General features: G+C 35.5%; 1 protein-coding gene across 1 annotated transcript in view; it reads left to right on the forward strand.

Moving 5' to 3' along the window:
* Positions 1 to 14,655: 14,655 nt before the first annotated feature.
* LOC107598757 (mineralocorticoid receptor-like) overlaps positions 14,656 to 21,064 on the forward strand; it is a 29,038-nt gene continuing 22,629 nt past the window's right edge. The window contains exons 1-2 of the mRNA XM_016290193.1: positions 14,656 to 14,733; positions 16,594 to 16,792. Of these exons, the coding sequence (XP_016145679.1) occupies positions 14,656 to 14,733; positions 16,594 to 16,792 (277 nt within the window). The remainder of the gene's footprint in view (positions 14,734 to 16,593; positions 16,793 to 21,064) is intronic.

Below are 21,064 nucleotides of genomic sequence, written 5' to 3' on the forward strand. Positions count from 1 at the left end.
TGCCTAAATATTTATGAGAGGAGCAGATGATGCTGTGTATTTACCTTCATTGGCAGTCTTGCTTGAGTATACCTCAAACAAGGAGGCGCAGTGCTAGCGCAGGACAGTAATACTGGGTTGGAGTTCATCCCACACTCCTCCAGGATGGAAAATATGGGGAAGTATTTCAAAGCCTAGAGCCTATTTGGTTGGGCTCTGATTTGTTTGAGCTGCGCGCTTCCATGTTAGGATTCATTAAAAGTGCAGCTTGATTCAGAATGAATATGTGGCGGTGGAATCATCCTTGAAGACGGAGGGGTTGAGAGGAAATCTGCCACTATCCCATCTCTCCATTCTCTTATGTAACCGGCCCTCCTGTGGTCTCTCTGACTCAGTCTATTTGTGGTTTCTAGAGTCAGATAAGAGTGCTATGGCAACCAGAGCTTCTCCACCTACCCATCCTTCCCTTTTCTATCATGTTGACATATGGCACCTGTGAGTTTTGCTCAACATTATTGGGTACAGGTACTGAGAGACTATTAGCCTGTTTCATAATGATAGAGCCTTGTAAACCAACCCATCTGCGTATATTTAGCTTATCATTTACCTGTCCTATCTGATGTAGAGCAAAGGACACTAACATTACATAACACTGCATTAACTTATCACAGTCCACAATGTATAGGAGCTATCTGCATCGCTTTACTATAGACACAGGGTTTATTTTAAACCGCATGATGCAGTGACTCAATTCTTACTAAATTATTATTAGGGCTGTCAGTGTATAATTAATTAATTGAAAATATTGCAATTAATTGCATATATCAATATTTGCTGGAATTTTTTTTTCTCCTTATTGATACTTATGTATAAAATTATTACAAATTAAAATGAACAATATTAATAATAAATGTATAATATTTTATTTTTGATCAAATACATTGCTTTGTCATATAAGAGAATTATTCAGTCAATATATTGTTTTATTTCTAAAATGTAACACAGCACTGGCGTACAGTCTAAAACAATGCATTTGGCAATTACCTTAATGTGTGTTTATAATTCCGTCTACAATATTTGCTGTTTTCAATATCATGTTTATGGAGTCTCGCACATGACATGTCATGTCCTGTCCTTTCCATTTCATGAGCATGCCTCTGAACAATTTAATATATTAACAAATATATCTAGCCCCTACAAATATGTATTTTTATGTATGTGTAATTTTTTTGGGAAATATATGGCATGCATATCCATCCTAAAACCTGTTAATACTAATATATATATATATATATATAGATATATATATATAAAACAAATATATATAAAACATGTAGACTTTTTGTATATATATATATATTGTTTTAATAAAGTTGCATACATAAAATATATTATTGACATATATTTTATTTATTGTTGTTCAAAAGTAGTTCAACTTTAAAATTGCATCTCAAGACCCTTTTATTGATTGATTGATTGATTGCACTCCGTCTGTTTTTGAATGCAAGAACTGATCCTGTGTAATGCATCCTGATCTTGGTTTGTGTTGTTTTGATGATATATATATATATATAAAACAAATATATATAAAACATGTAGACTTTTTGTATATATATATATTGTTTTAATAAAGTTGCATACATAAAATATATTATTGACATATATTTTATTTATTGTTGTTCAAAAGTAGTTCAACTTTAAAATTGCATCTCAAGACCCTTTTATTGATTGATTGATTGATTGCACTCCGTCTGTTTTTGAATGCAAGAACTGATCCTGTGTAATGCATCCTGATCTTGGTTTGTGTTGTTTTGATGAGGCACATTGCATGTAGTTACTGGTCAGCTGGGGTGGCTGTGGACTCGTGGGGCAAAATTATTCAATTTATAACATAGATAACTCTTCATTTTAGATAACTAGCATATGCTGATTATCTGATTTACTGCTGGCTATATGGGTGCATGTACGGTATAAATAATTTATAGAACTACACACGAAAGTTTTTTAGACTAACCATGAACCCACAGCAAAACCATTGTGAACATGCCCATGTAGGTTTAGTTGCAATCTGACCTACAGAGGCATTATATGGAGTGTGGCTCAGTGAGCATGCTCAGATTTAGAGTGGCGCTCTGTGCTGACATCACCTAGAAATTGCTTATCCAAGGTGACATGTCTACCCAGCAAAGGGCAGATAGTGCATCGCCGCAAATATTTCACCTTATTAAATATACATCGATAGGCTCGAGTTTTTAAGGTGGTTCACCTGAGTCAAGGTTACGCTGGCAGATTTTTATTTCTAACATTTCTCGATTGAATGAGAGTTGAAATGCTTCAAACTGAGAGAGAAAAACAGATAGAGAAGGAGAGAAAAAGATACACAGAAAAAGAAAACAAAGACATAAATCACACTGGAATGAGAGCGAGAACAGCAAATATATTCCTAGAAAGCATCTAGAATCTGATCTGTCTTAGGCACATGGCTTACACATGTGTCCCAGTGTGTGACGTAGAGTGTGACACATCCAGTAGAGTCAGCTTGCTGTGGGCATCAGATGTGGCATTGACCCTAGTGCCTGTCAGACTGGGTGGCACTGCTGCAAGAAGACTGATCTCCCGCTGTGATTGTTTTTTTGGGGTTTTTTCTCTGACATTTATACGCTACAAATATGTTTTTATAACTATGTTATACTAACATTTAATAATTTATGTTATTGATCCTCACACTGAAAAAATATTAAACTTAATAATATGCTTCATGTGGTAATATCTAAACCTTGGTCATTAATATATATATATATATATATATATATATATATATATATATATATATATATATATACATAAACGCATCAAAACGGCAACATGTACAGTTTTCATTTTAATATCTTTGTCTTTTTAAATACTTGTGTATGACAGCTTGATTAAACAAAAGTATCATACATTGAATTTTGTACTTGTGAGAGCTTTTTTGTCTGTTACCCATCCTTACAAATGAATAGTTTATATATATATATATATATTCATTCAAAGAGGTTTATATACATTTTAACAGGGGCTTCAACGTTAAGTTAGCTATTTAAAATACCTTTAAAAAAAATTCTGAATTCCTTTAAAACTTTTGACCCTGCTGAAAGTCATGGTGCAATTCACATACTGCCACCTTCTATTTTTAAAAATCAAAAACTAAAATCATCCAAATCAAAGTGGACGAAAAGTGTAATGAACTCCACAGTTGGTGATGGAACCACTTTTATTTAAATGAAAAATTTAAGATAGCAAGTAGACTTACATCTTTAATTTTGTGCAAAGTAATGCACTTTCTCCCGTAGTTTCTGAATTCAAAATACATCTCAGATCACTTTTTGATACCAAAAAATATGATTTTAAGGGACCTCTTCCTAAAATACAAAAGGCAGCCACTGTATATTTTCATACATAAAAACCCGTTTAGACTATTGTGTGTAAAATATTTAGTGTGATATTGTAAAGACAACTAAATTAAATAATTGACTTTTATGATGTCACTGTACTAAAGGAAATTTTTTAAACCTGGAAAATGTTTACTGTTTATTAAGTTGACAGCATATCTGTGAGTAACACCTGTAGTATTATAATTATTTTATTTCAAAAACTATATGAAAATGTTCACTGTAACTGTAACTTGTTGACTGTAAAATATTAATAGTCAAAAGAATAAAGTATTGAAATCATGATTTTTGACAAAACTGGATTAAATTAAATTATTATTCAGTTTGGCAGAGAAAATCATTATGTTAAACATATTTAATTATAATACTTTTAGTGCACACGTTAACTATGGCAGCCCTAAAAATGTTTTTGTTGTAAATATTTTACCGACCCCGGACCCTAGTTTGACAACAGCAGTCTTAGATGATATCTGTTGACTGTTTTGAGCAAAAAGTCTTTTGAATCCAGTGAGATGGTTGATTCTTCATCTTGCAAGATTTCCTTAACATCAGCAGATACACTTTCGAATGATGTTGTCCTCAAAATAATGATTAGATGATTAACAATGAATAATGATTCATTAAATCAAGAAGGATTAATTGTTGTTAGTAAGCAACGAGTGTTATTTTGAGCTTTGCTAGTGATCTGTACGTACATGCTTCATGAGACATCTTGTTCAGGTGTAGCATTGTGCTTTAAACGGCCATATGGTGCAATAATCCTCCATCATGCACATACTACATCTGAAAAAGGTCATGAAAAAAGGACACTGGTGATCCAAAGCGACATGTTTGTGTGATGTTCTGATAATGTTCTTTTACGTTTTGTACCGTAATCACAGACCCCTTTGTGCTACAATTCGAACAATAACTCATTAGGATTTATGCATTTTGCTACAGACTAAAAATGTGTTAAATGTAGACACAATGAGAAAAAAAACATAACTCTTTGGCAGGGCGACTGGGCCCCCTAAAAAAAATTATGTGGGTGCCTATATATATATATATATATATAAAATCAATACATTTACAACACAACAACAAAAGAAGACAAAGTGCATGTGCCATTTTTTTTCCCTCCACAAAATAACAAAACAGAAAATAAATACATACATATATGGTTCCCTGTAAATTTGAAGTCTGGATTTACATCTGCATTATGTATTTTTTCTATAGTGTTTGCTTATCTGCAATATGTGTCTAAGATGTTTGCTATCAGATGTCATATAGACATTTAGAAGATGTCTTTAAGATGTTTATGAATTAGAATGTTTGTAAAACTGTTTATCTGATGTTTGTACACAACTGATGAAATGCTCTTCAAAACACATCTTGTAGACGTACGTGTGCCTGAGTTTTTATTAGACAACAGCAAAAGCAATATAAATGTTACTTTTGCTTATTTTATATACATTTATAAAAGGCTATAAAAAGTTGCATCAAAATGGCATTAAGCGATTAATAACTTATAATAATTTTTATATAATATATTATATAACTTATGAAATAATTAATAACCATCAGACTAAACCATTTTTATGGAGGGGAGAGAAGAGACATTTGGAAAGCATTTTTGACTAAATTGCATGTTTTTGAGGTTTTCATAAAACTCTCAGGCATACAAGCTTACTTTGTGATATACTAAATGATTCATATAAGAGTAGGGGAATATATAGCTTTCCTACTGGATTTAGTGGGCCCCTGTAATTGTCACCACCTTTCACACCACTAGTGACGGTCCTGCTCATGTGACTAATATACACAAAGGGGAAAATACAGTTTTACATCAGTGGAGCTGACATTCATCTCTGTAAGACTGATATCCACTCATGCATTTATTAAGGACTGCGACCAAATCCTATTTCCAATTTTAACAATAAACCTGGTTATCAGGTACTTTTTTTATTTCTGGTTGTGAAACCCAGTGGCTCTATCCACGAGTCAAGTACAGTTGAACGTGAGACCGTACACAGGCAGCTGGCTCACATGCTGTGAATTAGATGGCTCGAGTCCAGCGGTGCTCCTTCTCACGGCTATGCTTGTGTGTGGGGGGAGGGGGAAGGTTTCATGTGGTCGTGGTTTCATATGCAGTAATTCTTCACAAGGCACCGGTCATTAACTATGCATGCCATAAACACGCTTGACAGAGAGGTGAGATATAGAAAGATAATACAAGCTTAATCGACAACGTTTCTGGCATAATGGGGTTGAAATACTTTTTTTTAAACTCGCCTATTTGCTTTAAAAAAAGATGCTAAAATCATTAATTTTAGGATTTTAAGAGATAATTCACCCATTTTTCTCTCACCCTCATGTTGTTCCAAACATGTATGATTTACTTTCTTCTGTTAAACATAACAGATATTTGGAGAAATGTCTTGTGTTTTTTTCCCCCATCCATATAAATGGAAGTCATTTGTATCTGCCATTCCATTGTTACAGCAACAAAATTGTAAAATTTGGATGTAACTTTACACAGAATAGTTTAGCAAGTGATTTTTTCCACACTAAAATCTTAACACATTATGTCCTGTAGCTATACTTTTGAAACCGTGAGTATTATAACAGTTTGGAACAGATATGGAGACATTTAGCATTACATCACTTCCTCACCAGTGGATCCTTTGTAGTGAATGGGTGCCGTCAGAATGAGAGTCCACGCAGCTGATAAAAGCATCACAATAATCCAAGTAATCCATCAATTAATGTCTTGTTAAGTGAAAAGCAGCATGTTTGATTCAAATCCATCAAGTTGTTTTTGACATTAAATGGTTTCTTCTGACTAAAATATGAGTCCATAATCAATAATAATGGTTCCTTCTGTGAAACAAGCTCATCCCCTGTTGTTCTCTCACATTAAAATCCACCAACATATTTGTTTAGAACTGTTTTGGGCTGTTTTTGCTTGTAAACGATGCTTGATCGGTTCATATTTCTCTCCTTATTCAGACGAGATGACATTTTCACTGGAGAAAGCAATATTATCAATATAACACTCATTTTAACCAGAAGCAACAGTTTGAAGTTAAAAACATCTTTATGATGAATTTGTTTCCAACAAACATGCAGCTTTTCACTTGTTAATTGATGGGCTGGAGTTGTGTGGATTATTGTGATGCTTTTATCAGGTGTTTTGACTCTTGATTCTGACGGCACCCATTCACTGCAGAGGATCAATTTGGGAGTTAAAGGGGTCATATGACATGGCTAAAAAGAACATTATTTTGTGTATTTGGTGTAATTCAATTTGTTTATGCAGTTTAAGGTTAAAAAAACATTTTCCACATACTGTACAATATTGTTGCTCCTCTATGCCCTGCCTTTCTGAAACACGTCGATTTTTACAAAGCTCATCGTTCTGAGGAAGCGAGGTGTGCTCTGATTGGCCAGCTATCCAGTGCATTGTGATTGGCCGAATACCTCAAGCGTGTGACGGAAATGTTACGCCCCTTACCATACTTTGATGCCGTGTCCCGGAGCGACGAGACAAAACCATTAAAACCCATTATAAACGAGGCATTTGTTGCATCCAGTGGGGACATAATTACTGATTATAATGACTTATAATGTATTTTTACGCATTGCGTTGCATATTGCGCCACGTAAACATAAAACCATGTATGCATTTGTGATCTGAGAAAGGACAAACAACAAGTGCTGCTCTACACTGCTCAAAATTCGCGTTTTAATCGTCAGTGGCAAATTCTTTAAATATGAAAACATACTTACAGGCTGTGAGTCAGAAGCGCCAGACTGCCCTTGCAAAGTTGGCTTTCACAATGAAACACATCGTCCCCATGACATGGCGGTGGCAGCAACAATACTACAGCGAGAATTAAAGTTACGCCTTCTTTCTTTGCATGAACATTTGGGCAGTGTTATGCAAATCTTCCCACACAGTGACGTAGACATGTGGGGGCATGTTAAAACGAGGCGTTTTAGGAGGGCGTGGACAACTCTTAACTTTTATAAAGAATCTCTTTGCATTTGAGACTTTAGTCTTTGCAACTTTAGGGATCTTATCTATGCACGAACAGCTTGGAACACTCCAAAGAGAAAGGAAAACTTGAAATCTTTAAGTGATGCAACGCTAAATTTCTCCAAATCTGTTCCAATAAAGAAACAAACTCATCTATATCTTGGATGGCCTGAGGGTGAATTAATTTTCAGCAAATTTTCATTTTTCGGGTGAACTATTCCCTTAACTTCTAATTAACCTGGAATATTTCTTAGAGTTAATATGGCAATAGAAAGTGGCTATTTATTCTTTTGTATAGGCAGAATTAAACTATGAGGAACGAACATCAAAAGCAGGTGTTAATTAGTTTCTCATTGAACGGCTTGACCTGTCATGTCTGCATAGAATTATACAGTATGTCAGGTGACTCATAACTCAAGCATTCTAATGCACATCTGTTGCTGATAAGGGCTGGTATGATATTTAGATTCTTCTTCCTAGCAGGATCGCAAACTCAACCTCATAACTCAGTCGAAATGTCCACTTGCTGCCCTTGAGCAAGCCTTGTTCAATGAGTGTGTCATTACAGCTGTGTGACATTGGCCTCAGTCTGGACAGTTTACTGTGAGCACGCACAGAATGTCGCACGCCACGCTGTCCAAGTGCAGCTCTGAATTGCCTCGAATTGCATGGCCCCGTCTGAACTCCATTGTTTATAGTCTCATAATGTAAACACGCAGCCAGAATGCAGTCTTCGAAGAGGGTGGGGTAGTTTGCCCGTCTGGCCGTTGAGATGGGCGACTATATTAAAATTAAAAAAACATTATTTAAAAAATTCTAATAATAATAATAATAATTCACAATATGGTTTTACTATATTTTTGATAAAATAAATGTGGCCTTGGTGAGCATCAGAGACTTCTTTCAAAAACATGTAAAAACTAAATTTTACTGACCCCAAACGTTAGATTTTTATACAATACATTATATTTTATACTTTATACATCTTCTTTTGTTGTTGTGTAGTAAATGTATAGATTTTTTTTGTATATAGGGCAATACAGTAGGAAGAATTATATATCCGACTGGATTTAAAATACTAGAGTTTTTTTTTTATTGTGAGTTGTGACTGACTTGGTATAGAGGACCGGCTTGACTCAGCATGTCTCTTACAGGTAAGCTCACACTTCAGGGATTTAGCTTCTTGTTTATCCTAGTCAACATAAACCCAGTCTGGAGGTCATAAGTGAATCAGGGCCACGTCTGTGCCTGAATGAGGCCACCAAACGCAAAGAAGGTGGTCACACTGGATTCAGTGGGAGCAGGCCAGTGTGAGTTCACAAGGTCACTCTTGTCATCAACACAAAGGATTTGTGGAATTTTTGCAAAATTGGCTGTGTATAGGCTTTCAGGAAGGTCTGTTTATATCTCCAGGCTTGCCATAAGCCAGATTAGTGTAAATTCTGTGGCATATCATTCCAAAGGTGCTGAAAACAGGACCTTGTATGGGTTTTAATGCTTGAAAAAAGTGCTACAGGTGGCGTTTGCTGAGGAAAACCCCTAATTAGAGCTTTTTGTGTTTGAGCTAGACCTCATTTTTGGAAATCCCTATCTGGATCACACAGAAATTTAATTATTTTAGTACTGTAACATAATCATTGCTTTACATAACACTAGTCTTTTTTACATTTTCTTGAAGTATGGGTCGAAATTATGATTTTTTTTTTCTTTCTTAAGATCACAGGAAAGCTTGAGGAGCTCAGTTGTGTGTTGATGTATTTCCTTGTATTCCTTTTTTTTGGTTCTCAACCAGGAGGCCTCAGCAAACTTCCAGAGGGGCCTCAATATGACTTAAGATGATTTAAAATATAATAAAACAAGCATTAAAATAAGTTCTCTTTTTTTTCTTTTAGACATTACATTTTTAAAAACCCTTGTCCTTAATTCTTATTCAGTACATTACAAACAATTGGAAAAGTCATGGGGACTTTGATTATTGTTGAGGATAATGGAGGCCTTAGAGTCAAAAAGGTTGAGAACTACTGTATTAGAGCATGCAGCTAACAGACATGGACTGAAAGCCACAAAACTAAATGTTTAATCTTATTTGCATAAAAGATTAAGATCTGTATGGTTGTCTTACAGAATTATACTGATACCAACTTTGCCCATAGTCATAATAGAGATAATGGCAGGCAAGGCTGGCAGCAGAAAACATCATTGCATCATTGTTGATGCTTTCAAACGGTCACATCTGGTGTTGACCACTGGGGTATTATGTGAGATTCTGTCTCCGTGGCTCTGCTAATAGATGGCTGTTCATTCTCTGCCAGGCTTCGACACACCCAGGGAAATAATATTCATGCTGATGAACATCAGTTGATAGGTGAGGTGCATTAGGTGAGAAACACAAGATGATCTTGCCAGAAATCATTTATTAGGACATTTAAAGCTTTCTTGCTAGAGGGCATTAATAAGCATAAGTGTACAAAACCTGAAAACAGGCACAAAATTAGCTTAACGCAATCACTTTTTCTTACTCATAAATCTACTGTATTATATTGTTTAATTATATAGAACACTCAGTCAAGGATGCAAAACCATTCCATGTCACTGCCTGATGGGATTAAAAAGAATATCAGAAAAGTTATGAAACGGAGTTTGCTCATGCCGTCTGCCTAAGGGAAGATATAACCTGTGGCACTGTAAAGTCAACAATTTGTGTATACCCATATTTTCTTCTTTTTTTCAATTGCATCACATGTAACTACATGAGTGCTTGAATAAGTGAAAGCCAAGTGCAACTGTATTAAATTAAGGCTGTCAAATTCTGTAGAACATGAGAGACATTCTAAGTTAGTAAGAATGTTCCTAAATACAATTCTTGAGAAAAACAAAACATTCTCAAATGGTAAATTTTTCTTAAGGCAAGGCAAGGCAAGTTTATTTGTATAGCACATTTCATTGTATTAAGAACACACTCAGAGGTATAAAAGCTGACACTGGGTTAGTACCTTTCCAAAAGTTGCTAATATGTACCATTTAGGCACTAATATGTACTCTTAAGGTACTGCCCCAGTCACAGCTTTTGAAACTTTTTTTTTTCTGAGAGTAAAGAACATGACAGTATTTGGTGTTATCTGATTGTATGCTGGTTCTAGTCAAAGACTTGCTGATTAACTCAATGAAAAACACCTCAAATGGCATCTTTTTGTGCTCCCAGATTACTGTAATAATCATTATAAGCGTCCACACTGATTTCATTGCAACTGGCTTAACAGGAGTTCAAGTGGTTGTGTTTTAAATGTATTTTAAATGGTTATTTTCAAAGAACCTGTCTCAAGATGAAGCATTCTTTTCCATTCATTTGTGCTTTCTGTAGAATGAATTTGTCCTGTATTTCTGTGTGAGTACAGGCTGCTAAAGTGAATGCACATCCTGTGTATTGGCTCTTTTATATGTGCTGAATGCTGCTGAAAACTGCCATAAAATTTAAAACAAGGTCCTATTTGACTCTTTTTGTAGAGTTGTTACTACATTTTGAATTCAGCAAAAGTCATTATCAATCATTGGAGTCACCTCAGAGTACTTGTGTACATCTCTAGCAATGGCAGTATGTATTCTATGTAGTAAATGCTTAATATATCCTAACTTTAAGAGGTTGTTTATAATCGTAAATAAGAAGAAAATAGTCGTCGTCGTAAGAAGAACTGTATTAATATTTTGTGAATCTGGCCCAATTCATAAACATCTATGCTATTTACTTGCTGTAATTAACACAAATTGCATAATTTCTTTAGTAAAATGGGCAGACAGCGTTTGAAAATGAGCAACATACATAATAATTTTGCGTGCACAAACTAGTAAAGCATACGATAGATACCATTTATTTTATTGTTTTCAAAATTGCAATAATTTGCATAAAAATTTATTGCTCTTTTGGATGCCTGAATTCAAATTTTTCGAGCAAAATAGCTTTGACATATATTTCAGAATGGTTTCTCTTTTTTTTACTTCTTCATAATTCACAGCTTCATCATTTACATTTAAAGAGCATTAGGGAGGCAGCCATATTGGGGCACTCACTTCAGATCACCCCCAGTGGATATTAATTCAGGTTTTGGTATATTAAGAGGATGTAAATGTATTTTACACGCACTCACTGACGTTGCAGTTGACCTTCGGTAGATCCTGGTCCTAATAGCACTCTGGGGACCCATAATTCTCTGCGGGCCGCTCTGCACGGTGCGTGGAGTGGGTGCAGTGATGATGTTTAGACTGTCTCACTTTGGTTACGCAAGCCATTTATCCTCTGCCGTTTGTTTTACCTAATCTACCTTTAGCTTTTGCCGCATTCCAAGTTGTGTTACATAAATACTCTAGACTGGAGAGGAGGTGGTTGTCGGTAAGAGTGGTCGCTGTTTGGTGATCCTCTTGAAGCTGAGCAGGACTCATTTTCTCTGGCTTACTCATTTTCTCTAGCCTTTCACTCTCTGGCTTTGGTTAGCATCCTGTACTGTGAAGTCTGATAACTTTACACCCACCTTAACTGATAGGGAACAGCTCTAAGAGTTTAAATTCAGCGTAACTATCGCTGCATGTTCTAATTCTGCCCATTGCTCTGCACAGAGGCAGGCGAAAGACTGCTGCTTTAGCGCTCTGTTGAGATTGATACGTGACAGTTCCTGTGCAGTGCATTCCAGCAGTTATATGGTTTGTTATTTTTGCATTCCCAATCCATCTGTCAGTCTTCTTTCTCAACCCTGCCAGTATCTTTCTGCAGATCTCAGCTGATGCAGCAGCACGTAAGCAGCAATAAATATTCAATATCCAAATAATATAGCGAATGCCCAAACTCTGCATTCCATTTCCCTTCCTGTAGTTTCCAAGTTGAGCTTGAACATAATGTATTATATACTTATTTCCATCGATGACCGGTAAGTGATCACTATGGTTTCAATTCGCAATTACTTCCTTTGTACAGAGTTTCGGTTGTGTAATTGCACAGGGAACAATGCGTATTTACGTATTAGGGTGCAGTATCATAAAAAAAATTGCTTCCTGTTTATGTCCATGAAACTTGGTCATTAAACATACTGTATTATGTCTCTTGCACCGACATAAACTCCAGATTCTGCTGAACGAATGCAATTGGGTCATTCCTACGGTGCAGTGTATTTTTAAGCAATCATATGTATTGGACAGAATATAAATTTAGCAAATTTAAAAGAAGGAAATCATGTTAGATTAATCTCTTTTATCATAATATCACAATTAAAGGAACATAATTGCAATACTTTGGTTGAGTGGATGTTGCTATTTTGGTTATTTCCCTGGGGGCTTTGCATTAACTAAGAAATATTCATTTTTTTTCTGCTTTCTTTAATCAGACATTTTTGGGAAATATTGTTTTAGTTGGTAATCAAGACTATTCTGTGCCCTTAATATAACTTACTATTCTGTTGGTCTTCTGTAGTATTCTCCAACAAGCCAGTTTCCAAATGATACCATCGTCCAGGAAATGATATCAATTTTTAATAGCAACACAAACATCAGTAAGTACAGTATTAGCCAGGAATTTTATGAATTCTGTGTTTTGTCTCACTATAGAGCATTCTGTCCTGTCGATTAAAATGAAACAAAGAAATTATATCATCAAAATTTCAAAATATTGTTAAAATAACTTCAAATTAACATCCTCGTGTAAGCCAACTCTCAAACCCTCACTGACCTCTTCAGTTCCCATTTGTGTAAATAATGGTATGTAATAAATTGCCTGATCTTGACTAAAGTAAAATATATCCTTTTATAGAAATTCTCTCTTATATTATTTTTATTATTATTATAATATTCAAGTTAAAGAATTTAAAAGGCATTGCATAACAGGAATGATGGAATTGTCATATTAATGATCAAAGAGGGCTTCTGCATTCTTGAGTATTTTGAGTAATCTACTTGCTTACGGAGGTATTTCTGATTTTTATTTTTTTTATGAAATCTGAAGATAAAAAGCATATCTAAAAAGAAAGAAAAGAAGAAAAAAAACAACCCCAAAGCTAGGAACAAATTTATGTTTGATCTGAATGCGTGGTGAGTCCACTCTAATTAGACTGCAATTGTACATAAAATAAATGAGAAATCAAACACCTGTAGATAGTTGCAAGTGTCCTCACCCTACACCTTTTTCTTATTACCTTCCTTATGACCTGTCTGTTCCCAGAGAATCATTTCAAGCATTGCCGAGTGCGTTTATCTTATAATGTGCAAGATGTTTTTATCTTTGTGTTCTTTTATCAAGGAAGGAACACAAATGGTGACAAATACATTTTTGAGACTTTGGCCTATTTGGCATTTCAAAACGTGTCGTTTCAGATTAGTGAAAAGAAAAAAATCCATACACATTTAAGTGTTTATTTTATTGCACTTCATCTGTTTGCATCTGTAGATTTCAATTACAGTACACTGCATATCTTAAAAGGCTGATTTTTCAAAGTAGATTTACTACCAAGTCTTCAAAATGATGATGATGATTATTATTATTATTATTATTATTATTATTAAGAAATCTCCACTTGTGTTTTACAGAGGGGTTTGTTCATACTTGATTTAATTTGCCTGATTTTATATGACACTTTATTCCTAAAAACATGGTGATTTTTTTTTCTGTCTATTGACAGCATTTTCTGATTTATTTAGTTATAAAAAGAGCAAACCTTGACTCTAATGTTGACAAAATGATACAAGAATTTTGATTGATTTCTGTTTTGGAAATGTATGCAAATTAGTCGATATTTAATTAGATAATGCATCATTTGAAAAATTTCTAGTTGTTGTTATTATTATTATTAAGCCCATTCACCTAGAGTGACTTGCCTTAAATCAATCTGTCCATGTTTTGATACCAAAATAAAAGTAAACGTCAAAGAATTTGATGTTTTATCTAACGTAAACACAGTTACCCATTCACTTTATTTACACTCGTGAGAAAAAAAAATTATATATATATATATTATTATATCTATTATATATATATCCACCAGCTAATGTTGTAGATGCTAATTAGTGTTTTTCTCTCATGCACAAAACACAACAGCAGCATTCTCGCAGTATGCTGGTCATAAGGGCGATCTGTTTCATAACAACCAACACTGACCTACTTCCTGCAAAAGCAGTCACCTTGTCAGCCCTTTGCTTTGTCTTATTTTTTTTTACTTGGTGGCAAGGAGCGCTCGGTGCAGAACAAGAGAAATGGAGGGGCTCGCTGAACAGTTTAATACAGCCAGACCTCTCCGCATCATGCACAGCGAGCATTGCGGTGCCGCCGGGGTGATTAGCTCACCAGGGCCTGCCAATCGACTCCCTCGCAAGAGACCCCTGCTAACGGGCTAACAAATTGAATGTGTGTTTAGACGGACGAGGGAGAATTAGATCAGCTCTCTCGACTGTGTCAGAAAGATGCAATGAAGTTACTACCAGCACCAGGCCTTGAAAGGGAACATGCCTCTGAGACCCAGAGGCTTGTTAAGACTCAAGGATGTTGTCAGACTGCTAACCAGACAATTACCGTGCACTACTGATTAAAACGAGAGCACACTCGTTATCAAAGCTGGGGTGGGGGAGGTACGTGCGAAGCCTATATTGCCATTAAAGTATTGTTAGAGTGTTACTGTTGGTTTTAAATGAGCTCTGCTGTGTGTAGTATTTCCTGCACACCATAGGTGTCTTTCAAAGGGTGACTTTCACCCGGTCCACAGGGCATCCTTCTAAGAGGCTCTGCCCACTCAGGCTATGTCAGGTTTCACTGGGCAATTTAATCAGATTTCTGCCAACTCAGCCAGACTATTTGGAGCATGTGCTTCGTTTTGAATGTTTCAATTTCATTTTGGAGGGCACGGGATATAAAATTCTCTCTTTTTCAGTTTCCAATATTCTCTCATTTTCTGCCACTTAATGCTGTTCAGTATTTATTTCTGTATGCACTCTGTTTTTTAGTCTCCAGTAGATTAGGTATAAATCAACTGCTTTGAAAGTGGCGTGTTATATACGGGTGTATTCATGTAGATGTTGCATAGTCAGTTTTCTGAGCAGACCATTCTTATGATTCTGGAGCAAAATGGTGAGACATAGGTTATGACATATGCCTTGCCCTTTGGGTGCCCAGTAACAATGTGGGAATTACGTGATTTCTGCAGCGCTATAATCATTGGTCTCAAACGGCCCTGCAGAGCAGGACAAACTTAGCTCAGACCTGGGGTGTTATTTATGGGCATTCCGTTATTTTTGTATTTTTGAATAGTAGGCAGGTCAATTATTTTCTTCTGCATTTATTAATTATAATTATGTGATAATTGATTAATGAGCATTCATTGTTTAATAATAATAATAATAATAATTGAACAACTTATGTCTGCCCTATCAAATACATGTGCAACCAACCTGCAGAAAAAAAAACTTTGAAATATTATTGAAAGTAAGATCATGTGAAATTTATCACATGACCTTTTTAGAGTTATTCAATTATCATAATATTTTTTTGAACCCCTGTCTGGGATAAAATAAGCAATTTGTTGATTAAAAGATAATTTATTTACTTAAATGTACAGGTACATCTCAATAAATTAGAATGTCGTGGAAAAGTTCATTTAATTGTGATGATTTTGGCTCACATTTAACAAAAACCCACCAATTTACTATCTCAACAAATTAGAATATGGTGACATGCCAATCAGCTAATCAACTCAAAACACCTGCAAAGGTTTCCTTAGCCTTCAAAATGGTCTCTCAGTTTGGTTCACTAGGCTGCACAATCATGGGGAAGACTGCTGATCTGACAGTTGTCCAGAAGAATTCCTTCACAAGGAGGGTAAGCCACAAACATTCATTGCCAAAGAAGCTGGCTGTTCACAGAGTGCTGTATCCAAGCATGTTGACAGAAAGTTGAGTGGAAGGAAAAAGTGTGGAAGAAAAAGATGCACAACCAACCGAGAGAACCGCAGCCTTATGATTACTGAAATAAATGAACTTTTCCATGACATTCTAATTTATTGAGATGCACCTGTATATTGTCCCTGATTTTCCAGCTATTTTCAAATATTAAATGCTTTAAGTTGTTTAATTCCTACAGTTACCCTTGAACTGCCAGTGCAACACAGAACTATTTCTGACCATGCTGAGTTATGTCATTAGTGTGGTTTTTCACCTGCACCTGATGTCTCAAGTACAGTTTACAGGTACAATTTTATTTGCTCTTGTTTCAGTGCGTCTTTGAGACACACATCATCAACAGCCAAAGTGTGTCTGGTGTGTGGAGATGAAGCGTCAGGATGTCACTATGGGGTTATTACATGTGGAAGCTGTAAAGTTTTCTTCAAAAGAGCAGTAGAAGGTAAGACTTATCTGTTTTCTCTCTTTCAAGCATGTTCTTTTGAGAAATGTCTTATTAACAGGATGATTCCTTCCTAAAAAAGGTCATCTTAAAGCAGCATCAATTCCTGCATGGTTTGTGCATTTCATAGAGCTCTAGAGATTGTAATGATTCTGGATGGTGAGACTATGTGTTTTGATTCAATGGGCTCAAAATAAGAGATGAATTCAATTATAGATTATACATGTGGATTATATTACTCTTCAATAGGACAGCTGTATAAACTTTAATATTTGCACAATACTTTGTAGTGCAAAAATGTCATATATTTGGTAAAGTAGTCTCAGGCCTGGATTTTAACGCTCTAAATTTAGGTAACAATGTCCTATGGATAATTCACATCTGATAAGGGGAGTGAAATGTTGTTAATACTTTGAACTTAAGTTGAACTTTCAGTGGGGCATTTGTATTAGCTTTGACACAGACACGTTGCTATCACAGCCTCTTTGGAAAGGTGCAGTTTGCTGATTAATTATGCAGTGTATAACAGCCGGGGATTGGGGGGAGTGATCGTTTGAGGCTATTCAAAGAAACACCTGTTTGTACTCTAGGAATTGTTGCTGTTGTTGTACCCTGAAGAAAACATGTCAAAACTTTGAGCTTTTATTTATAAAAAATGTAAATACAAAGATTTTTTTCTTCCAATTTAATGTCTATGGAAAGCATCTGTGGTTAATTTTAAAATTACCTTGGATATTCGTAGTCTGTTTCTCATATACTGGACTAGTATGCTATACTAGTAAACGGTATCTAGCGGTTAGTTTGGGCTGTATGTCAAATGGTTAAATAGTCCATCAAAAATGTAAAATTCTGTCATCAGTTACTCATTTACCTCATAAAATGTTAATCTTCAAAACCAAAAATAAGATGTTTTTAATAAAACCTGAGAGATTTCTGTCCTTCCATTTATAGTCTAGCAATTAAATTCCACAAGAACCAGTGAGTTTTGTTCTTGCACGTCAAGCAAGTATGGTTGAGCTTCCATTTATCATATTTGATGTGTTCCATGTATGTCTGTTGATCAGCATTTATACATGAATAAAAGCCTGAATTAAATCTGTTCATCATATAAAGTGTCTCTTTAGAAGAGCTGGATTAAACCGCTTTGTTCATATGAATTACTTTTACAATGTCTTTATGAACTTATGAAGTGTCAAAGTTTTGGTTGTATGAACTTTCAATGGAAGGACAGAAATCTCTCAGGTTTCATTAAAATATCTTCATTTGTATTTCAAAGAAGAACTAAAGTCTAATGGGTTTGGAACCACATGAGGGTGAGTAAATGATGACTGAATTTTCACTTGTGTGTGTGAACTCTCCCTTTAACTCATTGCTCTCTGGAATTCTTGATTCTGATGGGTCAATTTTTTTTGTATAATGACCTAGTTTCATGTTTCTTGTAACACACATTTCATGTCCATTTATTTATTATTTGCTAATCAGCAAGATAATGTACAGTCAGCTAGTCATTTTCGGAAAATAAACCATTTCAGGATGATACAGGACCCCTACTCATGTCATGAGGGTTTATTATGTGACAATGACCAGCTGACTGCACGTTATCCTTTAACATTTAATATAAAATTAATTTAGTAAGTTATATTAATATATGAAGTTATTAAATGTTTGACAAATGTGTTTATATAAAGCATTCTCTTAGGTTGTGATTGTTTTTTAGAGCCCTGAATGAGGTCACACCTCAAGGGCATTCAGAAGTGCAGCCACTTTACACCACACCGCAGCAGAGGTAGTGCTGTGTAAGAGAGTGCGCTCCATTACCTTACCTGACCTCAGCCTAGTTACCAGCTGAGAGAGAGAGCGAGAGGAAAGGAGGGAGGAGACAGAGAGAGAGATTGTAAAGAGTGAGCTAGGGGAAGAGGGAGGGTGAGCAGTAAGATTGGAAAAGGATAAAATGATAGTCAGAGTGAGGGAATAGACAGAGAGAGTTCTGTTTCAAAATCTAACCTTGCTGCCTGCTGCTTACATAGGCAGCTGCTTTCTAAGGTAGCATCTTACATCCTAACTGTTTTGGAAGCTCATATGAGATTTATTTGGAATTCTTTACATAGGCAGCAACTCAGATAGCGGGCAGCACAAGTGAGATTTGACAGGCAATTGTTTTCAGTGGAATTTGTCATTAGCATGTTGCTAAGCTAACAACACAATACTCTAATACAGTGTTTCCCAACACTGTTCCTGGAGGCACGCCAACAGTACACATTTTGGAGGTCTCGTCTATCTGACCCATTTCAGGTTTTGGAGTCTTTACTAATGAGCTGATGAGTTGAATAAGGTCCCAACCCTGTTTGTGATGTGCCTTCTCAAATAGGGTTGGGATACACTGCCCTAATATGCGTACAGATACTCAGCAAACCCAAATATTGGTCAAAATCTAATCTATTTTTTAACAATGCTTTTTAGTATTGAACAAATTTTGTCTTGCCTCATCCGTCATCTTGGACAGATTTTGGTAAACATAGCGAATTTGAATGAACAATCTGAACCCGATACGAAATCTGCATGTGTAAATCTTTTGCCCTCACACAAATTTCCCAGTTGTGTGGATTCCTCTTGAAATGAGTGGATTCTGCTGACAAAAAATTCAGCAAACAATGGTAAATAAATACGAACACCGTTTAAAAACAGTTAAAAGGTATCAGCATATGTAAGATATCTACCTTTTGCGATAGCCTTCCTGTTGGGAGCACAGTTTTATGATGACTTAAAATGCAGCCTCCGTAGGCATTTCAGGTGGTTTTGGAACCGAGCAAAAGACAGCCAGAAGACTGATATTTAAAGATGTAAGAAGGGAAGTAAAGAGGCCATTTTTTTTTCAACCTTCACAATGTTTTTTGAATAGCATAAAGGTCTGGAATGCTCTTTCTGATATGAATGAAAACTGCTAAACTCAGGCATAGATGCGAGAAATTCTGAAAGGAAAATATTGCAGTCAATACTTAACCTCTGTTGTGTAGTTCCTCAGGTGCTTGAATAATAACTAATAGAAGCACAAACACTTGTTTCTGTGGGAATAGTGTGAAGTGGCCATATGGTACCAGCTAATACTCAACAGAATTTTATTAGTTGCTCTACAGCTGTTCAGTCTGAGGACTTAAATATTTGTTCCTTCATTATGAGAATCTGTTGTTACATTTGGCACTAGGGATAGACCGGTTTCATTGTGTTGGTTTAGCTGTAGGGTTTGGGACCTCGGGGATGGAGAGGGACAAACGCTAAATGATAGGAATTCACATTTAACGTTTATAGTATTTTAGCTGTTCCTGGAGTTAGATGTCTTTATAAAAAGGTATGTATTCACTCATTTTCGACAGTGCCGGTGCCAGAGCCAGTGCCCAATTGGAAGTGCATTTCCAAAAAAAAGAAAACTCTCAACTGGCCCCTTAAAATGTCTGGAACCAGGAACCAGTAACATTTTTGCTGTGTTGCACAGCTTTATTTTTTTTTTCTTTATGTCTAAAATAAAATGATTTTATATACAATATATATATATATATATATATATATATATATATATATTTTTTTTTATACAGAAATGGCTTCAATTATTTATAGCCCTAAGGATGAATTTGAAATATGCTTTTAATGACTAAAACTGAAAGTCCACAAATTCTACTTTGTCATGCTTGCGGCTGACAGGCACACATACTGAAATACGCCAGAACTCAGAGTGCTCTGATTGATCAGTGATACACAGGAGTATTAAAGGGCCGAACAACTATACGGTCAACTAAACAAGTCATACAAATCCCTCTTTCCTCACCTCAAATAACCCCTCTGTGTTTGCCTATGGCACAGCTGCTTTCAGTATCTGCCATCTCTTCCACCTTCTGGGTGATACCTTTGTTCTTTGACATCAATGCAAAATGAGACACCCTTTGTGTTTAAGCAAATCGGATGACGGCTATCACATTATGGCATCTGTGTTTCCAACATCAATATATTTTGGGACATGGGTCGTGACCGTGTATTATTGATACGGTTGAGGTTAAGAAAGGCTTTTTTATGGTTAGTTGGTGACAGATGTTTCTTACTGTATCAATTTATCATCATAATCACAATGACAAATTCTAACCTATGTTGCCCTCAAGGCAGCCCTAAGCTAATCTACAGCAATTGTTTTTTCATATACAGTGTGTGTGTGTGTATATATATATATATATATATATATATATATATATATAGCACATTTCTCAGAACTACACTACCCATAAT

Source organism: Sinocyclocheilus grahami, unplaced genomic scaffold (genome assembly GCF_001515645.1).
Source record: "Sinocyclocheilus grahami isolate Dianchi unplaced genomic scaffold, SAMN03320097.WGS_v1.1 scaffold255.1, whole genome shotgun sequence".
NCBI lineage: Eukaryota > Metazoa > Chordata > Actinopteri > Cypriniformes > Cyprinidae > Sinocyclocheilus > Sinocyclocheilus grahami.